Here is a 22200-nt window from a genome sequence, read left to right on the forward strand (position 1 = left end):
ATATAATATAAATAATTAATTTCTTCCAGTGGGGATTGAACCCACAACCAATAAGATCATCGTACATCTCATCAAATAAAACTACATATGTAAAAACACTGGTTTTATTCAATTAAATTAGACCACTCCGTAAACAATTCGTAAATCTTATGTAATGTGTTATTAAATACAGTATGTGTCTCCGCTCTCCGCTCTCCTGACTGATATGACGCTTGCCGGTTATTGCTGGCGCTTCACTTGTACATGTATTGCTTAAGTTCTCGTCTTATGAACTACCTTACATTTTTATCAATGTTTGTACTTATATACAAACAGTGGCGTAGTGCACACAAATGTGTGAACTTTAATCGAGGACAACGCACATCCGAGTATTTCACCGAACTGATATACTTTTATTATAATCATCTAATTTATTATTGTTATCAGTTTTACAGTCAGTATAAGATAAAAATGTCCTGTCGACATCATTTAAATATTGATTTTTATTATATATGTATGTACAGACTGTTCAGATATAAGTGCAAGGTAGTGTTTATGCCATGACTCGCCTCGCGACGACGACGACGACATGCCGATCGACCAACGTCTATCCGCATACAATTAATTGTCATTGTTTTAATGATTCAGTCACAGTTGGGAATTCCGAAGAATAAAGAAACAAACATACATACATGTACAAAATTTAACATACGTCTGGACAAGCCCAAATAATAATAATATATAATTTATTCATAAACAAAATTACAAAAAAAAACAGATAATAACCGCATTAGTTACAAACTGTCTGGTAGTTATTAACGCCCGCCTCACAAGCGTCCATTCATAAATTAGTACTAGTGTGACTAAAATGAGTGTATTACAAAAAAAAACTTTAAAATAGAACATATAATAAAATAATAATAATTAAAAAAGCATGCAATAATAGTATTAAAAAATAAGGTTTACAATAGAAACATTAGAGTGATCGATGTGCATGATGTGTATGTTGGTTTCTTCGCATCATCAACAACATTTACTCGCACTGGTATCCAGTAGTATATATAATCTAATTTCTAACATTACGTCGATGTATAAATACCATATAACTTTCAATACACGAACAATCTTTATAAATTTAAACTATGTTTCATTTTCGAAGTACACATTTAGTTTCATTACATTCTGTGTATGGGCCATGTAGACCTAGACCTCGTTCCAGGCCTAGATCTAAATAGACTCCTTGTATTATTTTGTAACACCCGTATAAATGGTTTCTTTTATTTTTTGTTACTTTTCTTAATATATTCTACAAATACAGTATGTATTATGTATGTTGTAGCTTCAAGATAAATAACAGTCAATAGTCAATAGTCGTTTGTTAAATTTTCAGATACTTGGATAGACGTTGATGGGTTGAGATAACATCTAGGTACATAGTCTTTAGCAGCACCTGTAGAGACGACAGCTTGATGTGATCTACTGACACTACTCTACGCGAGACTAAATTTTAATCTATACTTATGTCTGTATAACTATAAGCTGATAAATAAAATGTGATGTCGTTTTAGAAACGACGACGTTATAGTAACACGTTTCTGTTTAATGCTTGAAAAATGTACTAAGACAAAATAGAATGATGACAAAGAATTGAAACAACTGGAACTCTTCAGTTTGTTATTACTGACTACATGCTATCAAAATATACCGAACATATATAGCGACGCCGTCTACTCTCACTACATATACTAATAACGGCCACAATCACCGTATGAACCTATAACTATCACTAAAATGTCATATTGCTTGTGTGTCAACATCAGGTAAAACTGTATGTATAATAGGTAAATGTATAGTTATATTATATGTAAATGTTTGAGAACTGCTGCCTTACTTACCTTACTGCTATTCACTTTAATACATAACGAGGAGGTCACTATTCGCGATTACTGAAGAATATCGAAATCACCGATTGGAAGACCAAGGTCGACCTTGCTACCTACCAACTATCTGCAACTACAAACTACAATTTATGATTGATATTGGTTGCCCATCTCTGAGTGGGGAAGTTTGGGGGGAGTGACATCAGAGACGAACCGTTGCACATATCATGTAGTAGTAATAATCGTATACTAGTCGAGGTAGCCGACCGCGACGTGAGCTGGTTCATCCGCGACATCGCTTTTATGCATTAAATGGGGGAAAGGTTAGTGGAGGGAGTGGTAACATGTACACGAGTCCGAATAAAGAATGGGGGGCAACAATGGCATGTCATCAAATCAGCTCTTAACGCAATGGCAAAATTCCTACTAAATAAACAAATAACACTACTACTGTAATCTACGATTCAAATATTAACAGCGAACGTGCGACCAATCGACAGTATCCTACATGTACGCCGTTGCATCGACATATGCATCGACATTTACAAATATAATAGATACAAATACAGTCTAAGAGGTAGGATCGGGAAAGGGGGACCGGACGCACTTTATTATCAAATACATAAAAACAAACAGGCTGTATATCATGTTCATAAAATACAAATCTACCTTCTATTTTTTTTAATATATAAACCACATACTTAGTTTTCGCTCAAATAATCCATAATCAAAAAATTACAATGTTTATTATTATAAAATAAAATTATGAAGAAAAGGCTGTATATTTTAATGGCATCTTTAAAAAAAGATACTTTTATGACCATAAAAATAATATTCCATATGAAATACAAAACTATATTAATTTTTAAATCATACTCAAGGCGCATTATCTAATCGTAGCGGGTTTGATCCCCACTCGTGACTCGTGGTACTTGAGTGAAGCGTGAAAAGACAATAAACATATTACTTGTACTATGTGCGTCCGGTCAACTCCAAAGTAGCTTAAAAACGATTCTACAATATCTAATTTGATAATTTTCTTAATCTAAAAGTCAACATTGACTGTTTATATTGGAAAACAATCACAGTTACGAAACGCCATATCAGTTTTGAATTTATATATAGTAACTAACCGCAAACCGCAAGTACAGCCAACGTCGACTATGTATATGTGACTATTCATAAAACGTCCCTTAAACAGTTCAAAACGTGTGTCAACAGTTACATCTAAAATATATAAGCTTGTAAAATGCAAAACATTATAAAACACTCTTTTAATAGAAATATGTATATATATAAAAACGGCGGGCGGAACCGCGCCCCCGTACTTAGTTATATACTAGTCGTCCATATTATTGCTTGACATTTATGTTCCTCGACTTGGTAAATCTAAATACCTGTGATCTAATACTACTTTATTATATGTATAGACTACACGATGTGGAAACTTAACAGCCTGTCTAAACTATAAGAGATATAAATATGCTGCCTTGGGGAAAAATGAACAACATGACAAACAATTTCCAACCACATAACAAAAATGAAGGTCTGGAATACCTGAAGTCGAACCCTAGCAGCCCATCTAATCTCTATGAGACGAGTAAAACTTCATCTACATAGCAAGCATTTTCTGTCCACATAATAAAAATGAAGATCTGGAGCAGCTCATATGGAACTCCAACAGCTCAGCTAAACCTTAAGAGATATGAATATAATGGCTTAGGAATAGTTGTTATGCGTGGTCAGTGTTGAATGAAATGAGGTCATTATTTTAACCTAATATTTGAAAATAACATAAGCTAGGAGTACCTCCACGCGGTATCCATGAATAATCATTTAGTTCAAGCGAGCGAAGCCGCGGACGGACCGCTAGTATATAATAAAAATCAATATTTTGGAAATAAAACATTTCATATAATCTATAATTGAAAAACTGAAAATGAAGTTGGCTTTTTTTCTAATTTGTAATAAAAAAAATGACAATAACACTTTATATATAAGTAAGGCTGTATATTAGGGTGGGTCAAATTTTTTTTTGAGTAATAGATTTCTAATAGCGAATAGAGTAGCCCACGTTACATTTGTACACATTGGCTCAATATACTGTTGAAGAGAATGCCCCTGCACACACACACACACACACACATCGTGCAAAGACCGCACCATAAACTCATTTATAGATCCTACTATTCAACGAAACGCATATTGTGCTAAATTGCCTTGAAAATTTACTTTTGGCGTAACATCGGCGTAACATCATAAACGGAGAAACGCATATAAGAGAACTTGTAGCTAGAAGAGTTCTAAAGGACGAAATTCACCTACACCGGAAAAACTATCACGCACTTTTGAAGTGCCTGAGCTTAACTATGATGCTAAATATTTTATTGAATTAATAAGCTAGCAAAAAACAAAAAACAACTTTCATCCACATAATCTAAGAAACCACACGAACGACATCGTTTATTATGCTTGTTAGCCATTGTTGCTTGTTTACACGGAGCAGCAGGAGTTCAACGAAGTATAAAGACATGTGATAAAAAAACAGTAAATGGAATAAATTAAGCAAAACTTGCGTCTAGAAGATATATGCCGAGGTTCAACAGTAGGCGGGATTTCTTGTATAAAAATAAATATTTTTTCAATTTTTTTTGTGTATTTGTTGAAGTTTTATTTTTCAAACGTTAATATGTCTTTCTATAAATAATTGTTATGTTTTAATAGTATTTTAAGAAGATTCTATTAAAGAACTATGAAATTTCGTTTCGCATGCGCGGTCTGAAGATGTATGTTTAATTGACCGTTTTTTCGCTTAAACTTGTGTAATAGTATACTGCAACATAATATAACTATTAGAATTCAATCCACAAAGTTTTATTTTTTTCCGTACTAAAGTGACCCAGTAGGGTACTGTATATTTTAATACCATCCCCCAAAAAATCTCTTTCGATGACCAAACTCCATATAAAATACGAAATTACATTCAGAGTTTATTAGTAATTATATGAAAAATAGTTTTTTTAGTACTTATAACTAACTTGCATTACTTAAATGTATAAACTAGAACTTACTAGAATACAATACAAATTAACATTAAGGGACGTTTTTGAATAACTTATTATTAATAATAATCAATAATTAATAGTTACTAATCAATGATAATTAATAAATCAATTATTAATAGTCACTAATTAATAATAATTAGACATCAAGTTACATATGGTTTCTGTACTAAATAACAAAATGTACAACTTTTGTTTTTCTTTATCTTTCACAGTTACCTCCACAATATTATTATTATTTTTTGACAATTTTTAAAGTCAAATCGTATAAACAAATTTTAGAAGCATTTTATGCCATCATAATTATAATAACATTTATTTATATTATTTAATTAATAATTCACGCCTACAGCTCAGTAATTAATTTCTTACGCACTCTAATACGACGGTGGTAGTCGACTCATATCTCACCTTATATATTTATTGCATTTTTTATTGACTCGCCCATAACTTTGAACATTAGGTTACTTAATAATCTTGTATTTTATAATAAAATATATTATATATGTAGTATAATAAACTTGTTCATAATTGCCCTTACATAACCCGATGTCTATTTGCCCAAACCATGGTGGCCATGGCTTGTCGCCACTGTATGGACATGTTTGTGGTTGCCAATGACTTTTCTTCACGAGTTTGTGCCTGACCTGGTTAACACGACTGCGGCTGCCTCGTTTACCGTGGCTGCGGCTCTTCTATTTGGCATAGTTGTATCTCATGTGGTTGCTGTGGCTTGTCTTGACATGCTAGTGCCTATTGTGATTGGTAAGACTGTGGCCTGCACACTTGCCACGGTTGTGGCATGTGCGGTCGTGGTTAGATCTTGTAGTGGTCGGCGGCCGCGACGCTGGCGAGTGTCTTCTTTATGCGGAGGGCGGTGAGCCTCGCCGCCGGGTTCTGGTACCAACACTCCTTCATCACTTTCGATATTGATGATAACACCTACAATATTTGATGGTTTACATAATTTTAGAATCATAAAACGAAGTTAGTTAGTTAGTTAATTGCATTTTTTCAGCAACAAAAAGAATTATAAACTTACCATAGAGTAGAGAAGAGTAGTTTACATCGTCTTAATATATGAGCTTAACATACGTGATGATTGTTGGTTGACATCTATTTTAAATTACTTAGATTTATAATTGGATCCACAATCACATCCCAACTCACCGGATCGGAGTGCCATCTATTAGGCACGACCGGCCTCCGTCGCTCCACGCAGACCACCCTCCTCATGTCCTCCAGCGCGGGGTCGGGAGGCACGCAGTCGTGGTAAGGGGGTTGGTACTCCTCGCTGACGGGGGAACAGCGGCGACCCATCTCCCACAGGACCAGGCCTAGGGAGTACACGTCGGAACGCTTGTAGGGATCGAATTGACGGCCGTCCATTGTTTCATCGAGCACCTAGTTGTATGGAAAATGATAATTTGTGAGTAAAAATAGTAAATATATATATGGCGGAGTTGGGTGGATTTCCCTCGCACATAGTTTTGAGTACCCGGTCTACTGTGGGCTTCAGTGGATAATGTTGGCATGAGTAAACACAATTTGTGATATTACGAATTAATTACAACACCGTTATCAATACACAAGAAAGCAGCTACCGCTATCCCAGTAGGTAGATACACAACACGGAACGCGGGACAGTTTCAGTGTCGTCTGCACCGGCCGACCGCCAAACACAAAGTGAGTCGATGTCCGTCGGCCACGTTTCGACTCGCCCCTTCCATACCAATGCATAACACTAACTCTGTCGAGCGCCAATAGATGGCGCTGGCGTTCCGGAACCACATCAATACTACAAATTCCGACATATATATTTATTTACAGAACTATGTCGGATGCAAGTGCCTTGCAAGATATCAGTTCCTGGAGTGAGACGCCCAAGGGAGCGATGGTTGGTTTTGATTGGCTCAAGATATGAGAGACCACCAGGACGCAAAAGACCGTGCAAAGGCAGACCCAGGCAACAGCCGGAATTAATGCCAGAAAGAAGAAGATTTAGAAGATAGAAGAAGATATTTGTTTACAGGACTGGGCCTAAGAAAAATATAAGTATGAGTTTGTTTTATCAATTTGATGTCCAAATTTCGTGTCGTATATCATAGAATTTAATATTTAAATTCTGAACAAGCACAACATATAATTTAAATTTAAAATCTTATAGTAAACTAGTGGGCCCGGACGCGGCTACGCCCGCGAAAATCCAAACCTAAATAATTAAAATAAGTTAAAAAATAATAATAAGTGGATATTTATTATTAGAAAAAATATCTGAGTAACCGAAATGAACAAACAAAAGAAGTAAAAGTAACTAAAGGAAATTCTTAATATTAGAAAAAGTACCTAAAGCTTGCCGTGCGCGCGTACTAAACATTTTTCTATATTAAATAATTATTAATTTTTGCGAACAATATTAAATAAAATCCCAAATGATTAAAATTACGATATTTTAAGTGTATAACAAACATCGGTATAGGCAACCGAACTGAGATAAATTAATTATAAGCAGCAAATAATTACATAAAGAATAATAGTAATTCGAAAATATATAAAAATTTACAAAATCATCAAAGACATCTGCCCGTTCGCGTCGGTCATACTATACCACTCGTAGGCTAGGTCATTTGGAATCAGTGACATCTTATTTATTAGAATGTTATACAGGTATGCATTAAGCAAACTCACTTTGGGTGACGTTTTCTTAAAACAACAAACTTTGCAAGCCGTTGCTAAGCAACGTGTAGCGACGATTGTTATTAACATGGCGGAATAAATTGCTTGTCAAATTAATTATTTTAATATATTGTTATATATCGAAAATATTACAAATATGAGAAAAAAAAAGTATCCTATGTTTATCCCGGGACCCTCAAGTATCTCTATATGAGTATTTTATCACAATTAAATCAGCGGTTTGGCCCTGATTGCGTAAAAGACAGACAGACAGACAGAGTTACTTTCGAATTTATAATATAGGTATGGATGGATATGTAAATCTATATAATTACGCAATTCGCAAAATATTAATGAGATGTTTATATACTGCAATAATGTTACATAACAGTAAACAATATTAGTAAAATAAGTAATACTTTTTTTAAATATATAAAAATATGAATGGATATATTCTAATTTCTACATGTTTTCTACAAAAACAACATTTATTATAGCTAGGTGTAGTAATAACACTTCACTTCACATCGCGTAAAATTAAAATAAGTACTATTCGACAATTTCGCATTCACATATAAAAGTGTAGTGTATAAGTTGCAGTCAGAGTGACTTGCAGTTGCAGACAATAGATATAGTCCAAGACCAAGTCGCCAAGCACACCGTACAGTAGTCAATAGTCGGTCCGTGCCGCCTCCACCACCACCAACCGCTGTCTGTAAACGCGATGGTTGTGGACGATAGATCCTCCTCCTCTCCTTACTCCGATATTCGTTGTTTGATACAACGACGAGTAAAATACACCAAGGTAAATGAACAATAATATTTTAGTACAGAAAGAAAGAAAGTGCAATGTCATTCGCAGTAAATAATGCTTAGCAAGTGTATTTACATTAAACAATGTTTTTAAAACATAAACACAAATATAATTACGTACACGTGTCAAAAACGACAGCTTATGATATACAAAACGTTGTAGTTTTGTGCCTTGTTTCTCTATTTATTTAATAGAGTACAAATGTAACACCCCCACTCCCCCCACTCACTCACACGGTCGAACATACTAGTTCAAATTAAAAAAGTATTTGTGTACAATACATTTATCGAGGAAGATTTTTCTTGTCCTGTTAACATAATGTTACACAAAGTAAAATTCACACAAAAAGTATAATATCGTCATATCTAAACCAACCTCTGGCGCCATATATCTCTTAGTCCCCACCCTATTAGTACTGGGCACGTCCACCGAGTCGCTGGCCACGTTGTGTCGGACTGCTAGACCTAGGTCTCCTATCACGCAGCTCAGATTAGACTTTACTAGAATATTCTTGGACTTTAGATCTCGATGGGCTATTGCTGGCTTGCCTGAAATAGGGAATCATTACATTAATACTTTCATTTTAAAAGTTGTATATTGGTTTTTATTATAGTTCATATTGTGTTGTAATAAACACATTTATTATTGATACCTACTCATTACACCTATATCGCCCAATGTTAATAATGTATCTCCTATCTCCAGTTAACGTCAATCTTGTATTGTCCGACATGTCTATCCAATCACTAACCTGCATGCCGTCTTCCATCTCTGTCTATTTCAATCTATGGTTGTAATTTATGGATTAGGATTGATTATTAACATTGGGTGTATATCGACACCTTGAAATCTCTTGTTCCCAAATTGGTGAATGATAAAAGAGCCAAATTGACCCGACACTATACCGAAGATATTCCGGACGTCCGGAGCCCTTAAGAACAACAAAGCACCGGGTGATGACGGTATCACAGCAAAGCTACTAAAAGCTAGAGGAAAACCTCTCCTAGTGGTGCTACAAAATTTATTTGATACCGTCATCAGTAGCGAAGAAATGAGAATATTAATTTAAATAATTATTTTATTTCAGGATAGTGGGGATCAAACCCACAACCGTCGCGTTACACACCACACCCCACCACACCCTTGCGTGCTGTGCGGCTGTGCGGCTGCGCTACGACTAAAATGAAATTATTTATACAATACAGGTACAAATAACTTAAAACCAACTGTAATATACTCGTACTTTAATAATGAGTTAAATAATTATATTAAAGCACTCACCTTTAGTACCAACGATGTCCATATGTAAATGCGCAAGTCCAGTAGCGATGGACAACGCCATCTTAACTAAAGTGTTAGCGTCGATAGTGTGAGCGCTGAGGAAGTCGAAAAGAGATCCGTTCTCATGATAGTCCGTTATCAGCCACAATTGGGTCCATGTACCGTTATCTGTAAAACGACGGAAATACGATACGTTACGATACTCCGTTCTCTGTTTTATTACCAGTTTTAAAGATACTAACACTAAGTGCCGTGTGACCATTTAGCGCTGCACATTCTCTCACCAGATCGTGAAGACCGTGATCTGTCACCAACTCATCGTCATTTTTAACTACCAAAGTAAAGAAAATTTAAGTATCCGGCGCGACGATCACATTACTGTCACAATGTTAAGAAATCCTGTGAATTAGGTTGTTGAATGTTATGCCATATTTTGTTTTCATTCTTTATGCATTTACATGACTAGGTTAGCAGAATGTTAAAACTTTCCGTTAAGTAGAGGGGCAGCGACTGACTGAAGGTCCCCCTCTCCGGTTGAACCATCCACGACGTTAAGATAGTAATGTGTTTATCATCTATATATTATACTAGCGGCCCGCCCGCGGCTTCGCCTGCGTGAACTACGTTATTATTAATTTCTGTCTCCATGAGTACCTACGTCCTATAAGTGACGTCCATGCAAAATTTGAGACTCCTAGAATTGTAGTAACGTAGTTTCATACAAACTTTCGACCCCAAAAACAACCACTTAGAAGTCGAATATTGCAAATTCCCGTCTTAGCGAGCACCTACGTCCTATAAGTAACTCCTATACAAAATTTGAGATTCCTAGCACATGTAGTTTCTGAGATTTCGTGATGAGTGAGTGACCTTTCGATTTTATATATATAGATAAAATTCATCGGTTACTGAGTGACGACTAATAGAAGGAACATAAACAAGAAACTACGCCAAGCGTTCGTAGAAAGTTCGAGCGCCATGCAAAACTAAGAGAGGATTTCCTGACATTAATAAGGGAATGACCATCGCGTTCATAATCAGGCATTACCCAACGTATCAATTGGTTTGTAAACAGAAAGACGTTCTTGAAGTAGACTTATAGACGCAAATAGATTGCATTCAACAAATGCACTTACGGTAGCTGGATTTAGCCATTTTAGATGCGTCCTTGACTTTAATATTAACATTTGTTGTAACTCGTCGGAATGTATTCACAAAAACGACTGGTTGTGGGTTCGATCCCCACTCGAGCCATTTCATTTAGTTTCACACTGTATCCGGCACATAGCACGCTGCATCCCACAAACCGCAAATGACACGGGAGACAGAGAAGTTGCACACTATAGCTATGTGTGTATATCCCAAAGTGACCGCCGTGACCCACTTTCCACAAAACAACAAACACTTTCTATAAAATTTGTGGGGAACTGGGGAAGAGAGATGTTTTAATACAGGTTCCTACAGCATAATGCCAGAAAAAATCTACAAAAAAAAAATTACTTAATTTATTATTGTTATAGTAAATTAAGTAGTTTAAATTATTAATCGTATGGGTATGTATGAAGATGTTGATGACAGTGGACGAGGCGAAAGAGGTATGTAGACACCGTAGCGTTTGGCGCTCCGTTCTCTCTGACTACCCTGCTAGGGGTAAAGCGTGAAGCTTTGTATGTATGTATGTACTATTCTTATACAAACTCACCTTTATTGTCAGCAGCAATGAACCCCAATATATTCTCATGTCTCAACATAACAGTCTGGTATATCTCTGCCTCCCTGAACCAAGAGCATTCCTCGCGGGAGGAGAATATCTTGACTGCGACATCCTCGCCTCGCCACCTGCCACGCCAGACCTCCCCGAAGCGACCCTTACCTATTATGTCCATTAGTTGAATTTGACGAGCTATCGAACGCTGGACTAGCAGCGGAAGACCTAGAAGATAGATGACACTCTTTATTGAAAACTTCAAGGAATTAAAGCCATTTACAAGAAAAGAAATAGAAAAGTAAATATATTAAATGGAAGAAAGATCTGGGAAGTGTTTGGTTGGATATTTGTTTAATATTTTGTAAATTTTTAATACAAAAACTGGTACTGGTTTAATATTAAAAATGATAGACTGCAAATTATTTATTTTAACATGTTAACACTAGAAATGCCGAAGATTGAGACCCCCCTAGAACCGCCGTCGTGACAAATTTGTCCCATTCTACTTATTATGTTGATTGTTGGTATGATACAAAAAAAATATTATTAAAATAATTCGTAAAGTATGTAGACCATCTTTAATAATCAATTCTTATTCTTTAACAAACATAAAAGTACCAAAAAACGAAACACAAAGAAAGAATCAAATATTTCAAATACGTTCTAAGGTCGTGACAACTAACTGAATAACTCTTACAAAATTATAAGTTATTGAAATTAGTTAATATTATTATTAGGCCAAGTAATGCATTAACATATTCTTCATCAGTAATACATCACAGATGATTTATAACATTGCGTGGTAATGTCTCCAGAATTCCGCAGTAAATGCTAGCGGAGCGCATAGCACTAGGTTCCCAGGTTCTCTCTACCTATCATACAATTGCCCACATTCGGTATCGAGTTTTTTTCTAAAATTTAAGCCTAGCTTAGTCATACTTTCATCTGATACCTCACTTGAACTAGCAACAAAATTTACTATTGACACCAATTTTACCCCACATTTTTTAAGATTAAGATAGCCTGAAAAGTGAGGTATTGTATTTTTTAAGATTTATGCATAAATGTATAATTTTTAGATTTTTTCCTGTACTAGTACTACATGTAGTTGCTAGCTGCCAAATTTTATAATTCTAAGTTAACTGAAAGTACCTTATTAATTTGATTCCCTTTATAGTGTCGAAATACACGTTTTTTACTATATAAATAGTCATATCTTTTTTTAAGGGCGCTTTTTCAGCAAATCAAGGGACTGTAGATCGTCATATAGTTGATATTCATATACTCATATGAATATCAACTCGATTTCTCCAAGCATTCCTGAGATAAAGGCACAGACAGACGGATGGACAAAAAAATGACCTTATAAGGGTTTTTTTTTCCTTAAAAGCTACAGAACCCTAAAAACTTAGGCATTGACTGCTAAACCTACTATTAAATTTTTTTCCGCCCCCGCATCGCCCTTTCCCCTCCACCTCGTCCCCGAGGCATGAAAATTTGCCAAATTATACCCTCAAATAATAAAAAAATAATGGTGGGACAAAAATGACCCAGCGGCAGTTCTAGGTAAATCTATTTTTTTTTTTCAAAAAGTGTGACTGGTATAAAATTATTTATATTTTTAATTAAATAAAGGTGTAAAATTGGTAATAGTCAAAAAGTTTCATCTACATAAATTAACAAATAAAAAACTTATATACAATCAAACTTGCGTTTGGGACAAAAATGGGACGGCGGCGCCTCTAGTGTTAAAGTGTTATTCCACACTTAGGAGAGAAAAATAGTGTTTTATAGAAAATGGATAAAAATGTTTACGTAGCGGTAAGTGAACCCGCACCTCTTGGAAAATATTTTGCTTTCTTATTTACTTATTTTTCTTTATGATATTTTAAAAATAGCATTTTCTCTTGTCAAATGATAATTTTAAGCAAATTTTCTTTGGGTAGCGGAAATTTGTGAATAGAACAAAAATCTTCCTACGAATATTCGCTAGCAATATAAATAAGTTGTAAAAAGCGAAACAATAAAAATATATCCGATCAAACGAACGTACAGATGTTGTGTACACAATGAATGAGACTCAAATTAAAATTAAATTGATAGCAGTTTTTTTTTTAATTGTCAATCTGTATCTTTCATAAAGCAGGTTAGGTAAAAGGAGCCTAGTGTTAAGACACTCCGTTCTTCACTTTCTGTGAGTCGAGTGCGAGTGGGAGTCGAACCAACAACGATCGCGTTTACAGTCAGAAGCTATGCCGCTGCACCACTACACCCTAAACGTATTATTAAAAAATATATATCTTTACTATCGGGTAAGTGCAGTACTTACCCGATCCAGAACCAGAAGTGGTCAGCTCAATCATATCCTTTATAGTGGCAGTCATCATAGGATGGCGTGTCTCGCAGAACGAGTCTTCGGGTGCGAAGAGGGACCTCGACTCTCGCTTTATAGTCTTCGGCGACCTCTTGGCCCACCAGCAACTGATCGCCACGCAGACACTCAGCACCAACAATCCCATTATCCAAGGCAGGACTTGCCATGCCGTTGCTGTCGGGCTCGACTCTTTATTTAACACACGCTCATATTATACGAAGGATTTTGGAAGATTTTCTTTTCAAAAAAGAAATCTCAAACCTTTCCCGTGTTCTAGCGTTCGTTGTGATGTTAGCAAATGTGATACCAGGTCTACCAAATACATAAAATCTGTGGAAACGCTGGCCTTGATATCATCGATTAATTAATGTATTATGGTGATAGACGGCACAAGGCCGTGACGTTACCGCAGTCGTCGGCAGAGGCTGCATACATTACTAGGACGCGGCATCCTAACTATTTTCATATTAAACCTATGAAATAGCGACAGGATAGCGTTTCCACACACATTGTGCATATTTTAAATTACTCACTTCCATTTATGATATGTAATTATAATATAAAATAACGACATAATTAATTAAAAATATTAAAAAGCACACCCACAAAAAACACATGCTCCAACATGCAGAAAGCGCAAAGACAAACATTAGTAAGCTGCAGACATGGCTAATCACAATTTGGACCCAACCTTTACATAGTTTCACGATATCGCGCACCTACGTAATTGAAAGAGAATTAATTACAAATTTAAGGAACTAGTATTACTAATTGTTACTACAGCTCAGGTCTACCAGGATCTACCAGGACCTTCCCTGTCGGAGGAGCTAACACCCCAAAGAGATCCAGGATCAACGGTTGGCATGCGGTTAGTGCAAGGTAAAGAAGTACCGGCGTATGATCACTCACGTACTGACGCATCTCGGCACCTACATATCCGTTATACGTATGATGACGTTCTCCTCTCGAAAGTCCTACAAACGTGACAGAGTTACACCTACGAAGTTCTCGTAACTGCCTAACGATTAAGTGAAGCTAATACAATTTAGGTAGCCTGACGGGCTCGAATAATGGTACATCCAACTGTGAACTGCACGCACTGCGGTGCGCAGGCCAGCCACAGTGGCGACTGCAACAAACATCCCCCCGAATGTACATGCACAATGCACATTATATTATAATAAGAACGCATGAGATCCACAGACCGCGGCTGATGAGTGCTGGCGGCTATTGATATAGTACTGGACATGACGAGCACGATATAAAGCGACCCAATGGACGGACGCCGTGGCGATGCGTACCTGCGAGGAGGGCACGGTTACAGAAGTCCGTGGCGCAGCAAGTAATGTCCGGGGACTCCCGCTCGCGGCACCATATGGGCCTGTCGCCGGGGGGGAATATGCTCTCACGGTGCCAACATCTACACACAAGTGTTTTGGAATTAGTGACGCTGACGCCTAACGTGATCAATGCCGGAAAGGAGATTTAGTACTATTAGAACACAAAAGAAATCATAGTTGAGCCATGCGGTGCGAAGGGCAGCGGGCGTAGGGCGGTGTGGCTACAAGCGGGCGGCGGGGCGGTGGGTACTCGACGGCTACCTGGCGGCTTGGTGTGTATCTCCAGTCGCAGCTTCTGGTTGCACATGTCGCGCGACTTACAACACTTTATCACCACCGACTCATTTCTAGTTCTCGTCGTGGAGCAACCGAAGGGGTGCTCGATGGGTATCAGCGCTTTGAGCTCGATACAGCTGCGCGCGGTGAAACCACCATACATCATGTTTAGTTGTTATATCAAGCAGAACCAAGGCACACTCGGGGGCGGGCTTGTCAGTCATTGTTAACGGACACTCTAGGATTGGCATCTCAACACAAAACTGTTGGTCGTCACGCAAGGCAAGGCGTCTTACCCGCGGGCGCAGCGCCAACTGTGCGGCGAAAAGCCTCATCGGTATTGCACAGATCATTACTACAGCAAAGGGCCAACAGCTGTCTGCACTGCACCGGGTACTCGGGTGGGAAGGCTACATGTGTGTGCAAACAGCGTAAGGCCACCTCTCTACACAAATTTATTAAAATCACACCTCGGACTCAATAATGACCAAATTAATTAATTTAGATTTGTGTTGATGTTTTGCCAATTAATTCAACAAGTTTAATATGATACAATCAGAATTTTAAAGTATATACCTCAAAAATTTTAAATAACATTCTGCACTGTGCTTTTTACAAACATTTACTATCATGTTAGTTACTTAGGTGTAAGTAAGTAGGTAATTTTTGTAAAAATCCAAATATTAAGAGACATTTGTAGAAGGTACAGACAGACACTACTATATACTTAATTGACTTTTAGTAATTTTGACAAATCCTCTCTATTATATAGTTTCTTGTACACAAACAGGTAAAAGTAAATATAAATAGATTACTCACTGGTATGTATGTTTGGGTACTCCATTGTCGAGGGTTGTGGAGGCATAGCAGTAGCCGTCAGTCTCACAAGTAGAGTTAGGGCAACTGGGACTGTTACTGTTGCAGTAACACTTCAGTCCTAGAGTTGTCACATAAACACACCTTTACCCATATGTTCACATTTATCATACATAGAATATATTATAACAGCTGTCACACATTAAAGTCGGAGCACCATAGTAAAAAGAACAGAACAATATACTTTTGGAATTATTTGTAACATACCTAACAACAATCAACATTGAATATACATTATATTTTTATATTTAGTATCTCTTTAATATGATTGTAACTGAATATTAAAACTAATATCATGCTGAATATCATTATCTATTTGTCTGTGATGTAATTGCTAATAAATAAGAGGCTAAATTACGCGGCAAAATTATCCCGTTATATATTAGTGTCTCTAGGTGACATTATGGTCAAGTAAGCCTGATCTGAATAGCTCTACCATTTATAATTAATATGTTTCACTATAATTTATGGTCGATTTCCTTAGACCAGATCACTCACCGTGTACAGAGGTATGTCTCCAGCACAGCAGGACTATCAAGAAATGCAGGCATCTCCTCCAATCCAGGCCTTCCATAGTTAAGCTAGTAACGATAAACATACCGATCTAATCGCACACGGCCAAACACTTAATATTGACGCTCGGGCGATACGGCCATTGGCTCACTCTAAAAGGAACATATGACATTTTTGGTATCAACACAAAATATTATTGCTATACGATTTGCTCTTGTTTGTTGTTAATTCAATATAAACACTAATATTTATAGAAAATAGTAAACGAATGTTATATTAAGATAAATTCTTTCCGGTAGATAAATAACCAGTGTTGAAAACGTCACAGATGAACCGTTGGTGTTGCCAGTTGCCCACGGCCGGCACGGTAGGCCGAGGCGATGGCGGTAGACACGGCTTGTTAGTGGGGCGTTATAACAAACAGAAGATATGTAATACAATTCATTATACATTTCTAATTTTCTAATCATTATTTATTTTCAACACTGGCTGTTGTTTAAAATATTCATTATCTGCTATGAAAATAGCTTGTGAACTGAGACGCCTTGGTTCAGCAATGATCGGAAAAAATTGGTAGTTTACATTGGCCGACATCGAGTTCACAGTCAAACACTAGACACTATTTTGTGTACACTACAAGTATATTGTAATATTGTAATGACGTCGGTGCCATGTGACAGAGCTTTTTCTAAACGCGGCTATTTCATATCGGACAGACGGACAAGGCTTACATGCTGTAAAAACAACCAAGTAATGCTTTTACATGCTAATTAAACGAAGTACAATGGATGTATATATTAGAAAATGTAAATATTGTAAATATCTAATTAAAATGTACGCTTAAATGACATTTTTTTAAAAAACTGTGGGTATAAATTGCATAACGGTTAGATGATTTACTCCTTTTAAATTTACATGATAATTACACGAATATAATACATTCAGGCAGTCCTAAGTCTGAAACAAGTAGGAAGGAAAATTCGTCGAAATAAAAACATCCTTTTTTAATAAGAAAAAACAACAGTTTTAATAACCAATTAAGTACAAAAAAAGCACAGACAACAAAAGTAGCACACAACAACTCAATAATAAAAAATAAATATCCTTTTTTCTCTATCGTCACATTTTAGAACTTGCAGCACCGAAAAATAAATGTTACCGAATTGTATTATGTGCTCACTGCTGCTTGATATAACGTCCAACTTGATGTTGCTATTACTTTAACATTTCTGACATAATATTTTGTTATACACAAAAATAAATAGAGAGAAATAAAATAAATATATTATTATATTCGTATTATGTAGTTTTGTTCATAATATGACTATAAATATATACGAATAATTGTATTTTTTTAAATTATTTCTAATATATGGAGCATAAAAGGAAAAGTACTCTTAGCGTGAATCACATTTCTGACATGGAATCATATTGTTGACATTTAATAATATATATAGTTAGGAGACTTCTGTGCTACAAATGTCAACTGTCAAATATAGTACTGCAATGTGTCAATGTCACTGTCAATATCAAAATGCCCGCGCTTTTCATTTGTTATTAAGTTACTAATTTTAGCGGGAAGACATATTTGCCCCTCATATATTTGAGGTTACACGTGTGGTAGTCGATGTGATTTGTTACTAGGTTGTTAATAGATCATTATTAGCAAGTTATAAAGTAATTTAAATGTTTTAATTAATAAATAATGTGAATTGGTTAAAAGAGCTGCTATAATTAACACTGAGTAAATACCTATATGTGTTTTCGAATGTTGTTGGTGTTTTATATAAGTTTCTAGTTATTTATACTTCATTTTATAGTTATTTAGATTTTTAATAAATAAGATTGTATTTGTAACATTAGTGTTGTATAGTTTTATTTTCATATTTCACTTCTGAAACCTAATTATATTGAAATTATTTAATTCAGTTTAATATTTTATACTGATAAACCAGTCTAATTTTCTTTAAAAATTAAAATATAATAACCGGGGCAAAATTGCTTAAATGAAAATCTAAATATTTGTTTCTTGAAGCCTTTTTCGCTAATTTAGGTAAATATTTAAATGACTAAATTAACAAGAAAATCAATATCATTGATTGATTTCCGCGTTTTATTAGGCCATGTTTGGGAAACGATAGAATAATAACATACTTATATAATACACATTTTATTGAAATTTGTATTGTGTGACCTCGAGATGCAACAACTAGTTATACAGGATGGAAGAGGCAGCGCTTCTTTTATTGAAACTGCATAAAGGGTAATATATTTCAAACCCACACCTAAGAAATTAATCAAGGTGCCTCAACAGTTTGGACGTAGGAATTTTTTTTCATTTCAAGGTTTTTGCATCCATACCTGTATTTCGTGTGACGCACACATATGTGTGCGACGTTTCCGATTTGACAGGTAAGCTTGTGCGTGCCTATGTTATACTTTACAAATGGCGTTTTATTTTAAAATGATAATTTTATTATTTATTTTGTTTCAAAAAATAACTTTTTCTTTTTTGGGATTTTTTTTTTTCAGAATTAAGGTAAATGTACGGGAGTTCGGCAGTTTAAGGCTCTCATAACTTTAAACTATTGTAAATACATTATTAAAGGTTATATGAATTTGCAAATTTTAGTGTGATCAAAGTGGGTCTTTTGGCAGTAATTTAATGTGTGAATTATGCGGTTTAACTTAACCTTAATTTTTATATTAATTTATTTGTGGACCTCTAATTTGAACCCTACTTCGTGATAAAATTTAGCTCTGTTTCTAACTTCGTGAGTTTGTGTCCCCTATTTCGGGTCACAAGTTTTTACCTCGCGAGTGAGGTTTTATAATAAAAAAAATTAACACATTTATTGGTTTGGATTGTAAAGAATTTGTAAATAAAAAAAAATAGGTAGATCAGCTCAACGACATTAAAACTTTCATAAAAAAAATCAAATCAAATTAAATCATCTTCACGCTGTATCCCGCACACAGCAGGATAGGCCTAGGTAGGTAGGTAGGTAGATAGGTAGGTAGGTAGATAGGTAGGTAGGTAGATAGGTAGGTAGGTAGATAGGTAGGTAGGTAGATAGGTAGATAGGTAGGTAGATAGGTAGGTAGATAGGTAGGTAGGTAGATAGGTAGGAACCTAGTGTTTTTAAAACACTCCGTTCCCCACTTTCTGCGGAATTCCGGAGTCACAGCATGTTAAGTGGCACAACTCAACGCCGTGCTTTGCCTGAAATATAAATTTAAATAAATATTTTCTATTTTCTATACTATTCCTATTTTCATCTCCTGGAGTGGGGATCGAACCCACAACCAGTCGGTAACTTCCGCAGTTCTGTTTATTCAGTATTTTTTACATTATGTAAAGTAATAATTAACAACCACGTATATTCGATAAAATACACAAAAATAAATTATAAAGGTTGATTAAAAAATAAAATTACATTGGCAGTACCTATACGAATTTAGCTTAAAATTACCAATTCAGGTTACCTTTAAAATAGTAATATAGAAATTTAAGTGGACAAAACATATACCGAATTTCGATCACGAGAAACTTTAATAAATACAGTAACTGATTTTAAGCTTTAAATTTAAATTATCTTAGTTATAACATAAATATAAATTTATTAAAAAGTATCTAAGATTTCCCTAATTCGGTAGTAACACGAAATAGCGGACACTTGATAAATAAAATGTCTGCTATTTCGTGAATCGATTTATTGCAATTTTAAAAGAATTTTATGCTTCCATCTATTTTTTTTTTCAATAAAATGTTTAATTATAGAATACAAAAAAGCATATATTCAATGTTTTATTCGAATAACTTACCTTTGTCTTTCTACAACCTTAAGAAATTCTTACCCTAGTCTTACGGTCGCAAGCATCGCAGACACGTTACAATGCAGTTTGTAGCCAACTCTGCGTTTAAAATGTCGCTATACGCTCAATTTTATCATTAAAATATTGTTACTTAGTTTTTAGACAGTTGAAAGTATAAAGATTATATACCAATATATAGTTTCTGTAAATAATACTTAAATTGCTTATTATTTTTGCCAGAAGCAAAACTCACGAAACCACGTACTATCACGAAGTTACCGTCACTTACCTTATATTAGACTTTTACAGAGTAGTTAAAACTGTGGTTTCATTTAAAGAGGTGCTGACAATTCCACCCTGTATATTTATAGCTCGACTCATTACAATAAAATAATGCACAAAAAACGTTGGTGTACTTTTATGCATTTAATTCAATAATTTCCCTCTGCCTACCCTGCTGTGTGCGGGATACAGCATGAAGCTGATTTGATTTTTTTGTTATCGTTTATTTTAGACTCTACTGACGCATTTATTCTTTTGGTCGCACTTAAACATATTTTAATAAAAAGAAATCCTATAAGCCCGCAAAATGCAATAGATTAAAATTATAGAAAAATATTTTTATATATTCTATATATCTATACTAATATAATAAAGCGGAAGAGTTTGTTTGTTTGTTTGTTTGTTTGTTTGTTTGAACGCTAAGATCTCTGGATCTACTGGTCCGATTTACATTGTTTTTGTTTTGTATGAAAGCTGAATTCTTCAGAAGTGCTATAGGCTATATAACATTACATTATACATATAAACTAATATATTTTAAAGTACTTTCTAATTTGACATGCAATTTATTCTGCCATGTTAATAACAACCGTCGCGTCGCTACGCAACCGTTTTGAAATTGAAATTATAGCTTACTGTATAACATTCTAATAAATAATTAAGGAGATGTCACTGATTCGAAATGACCTAGCCTACGGGCGGCATAGTATGAGTATGACCGACGCGAAAATATTCTTATAGTTCAAGCAGGCGTAGCCGCGTCCGGGTCCACTAGTACTTATATAAAAGGAAATGTTCCCGCTGACTGAGGTATGAAGCACGTACAGCCGTAACCGCTGATGAAAGACATAAATTTTGAACAGACGTTTACTATTGTAATCTGGACATCCACTAATTGTTTTCAAATCGCCACCGATTTTTATATTTGAAAATTATACACTTACAAATATTTTATTGACCATGTATTTCAAGGTTTATTAGAATTCACCGGTGCAAATAAGGTGTAAATAATCACTGGTGCAAATAAGCAGGCGAAGCTGCGCGCGCTCACTAGTAATAAATATATAGAAACGAGATAATTATTATATGGAGTAAGATACACTATTTACAGTAGGCAAGTACGTCATGACACCATTGTAGCGCAGTAGGGAAGTTTACTGATTGTATGCGATGGTCGTGGGTTGTTTTGTAAGTTTTAAAGACCACGATACTTACAAGGCGTATCTATACTAATATAATAAAGCGGAAGAGTTTGTTTGTTTGTTTGTTTGTTTGAACGCTAAGATCCAGAGATCTACTGGTCCGATTTACTTTGTTTTTGTT

At 35.4% G+C, this 22200-nt stretch overlaps 1 protein-coding gene across 3 annotated transcripts; it reads right to left on the reverse strand.

The window, feature by feature from the left end:
• Window positions 1-90: 90 nt before the first annotated feature.
• On the reverse strand, window positions 91-17133 carry babo (TGF-beta receptor type-1 babo). Of its 3 annotated transcripts, none has more exons than XM_085205528.1 (9): window positions 16765-17133; window positions 16210-16327; window positions 15076-15194; window positions 13730-13963; window positions 11395-11625; window positions 9693-9860; window positions 8787-8959; window positions 6092-6325; window positions 91-5863 (listed from the first exon to the last, which is right to left on the reverse strand). In XM_085205528.1, the coding sequence occupies exons 1-9, from the start codon at window positions 16862-16864 to the stop codon at window positions 5738-5740; spliced, it is 1503 nt and encodes a 500-aa protein (XP_085061654.1). In that variant the 5' UTR covers window positions 16865-17133; the 3' UTR covers window positions 91-5737. The 3 variants fall into 3 exon arrangements, with proteins under 3 accessions (XP_085061654.1, XP_085061652.1, XP_085061653.1); XM_085205526.1 differs by lacking the exon at window positions 15076-15194 and adding an exon at window positions 15376-15527; XM_085205527.1 differs by lacking the exon at window positions 15076-15194 and adding an exon at window positions 15687-15835.
• Window positions 17134-22200: the final 5067 nt, after the last annotated feature.

This window comes from Heliconius melpomene, chromosome 21 (genome assembly GCF_056956725.1).
Source record: "Heliconius melpomene rosina isolate 202511_hmr_F chromosome 21, ASM5695672v1, whole genome shotgun sequence".
In the NCBI taxonomy this organism is placed as follows: domain Eukaryota; kingdom Metazoa; phylum Arthropoda; class Insecta; order Lepidoptera; family Nymphalidae; genus Heliconius; species Heliconius melpomene.

Excerpts from the sequence above, each read along its gene's own strand:
- babo (XM_085205526.1), bottom strand. The coding sequence starts at position 16,864 with ATGTTTATCGTTACTAGCTTAACTATGGAAGGCCTGGATTGGAGGAGA. Across the intron at positions 8,960-9,692 it reads GGACATCGTTGGTACTAAAG|GCAAGCCAGCAATAGCCCAT; the intron begins GTGAGTGCTTTA and ends TCCCTATTTCAG. Across the intron at positions 5,864-6,091 it reads ATAGATGGCACTCCGATCCG|GTGTTATCATCAATATCGAA; the intron begins GTGAGTTGGGAT and ends CAAATATTGTAG.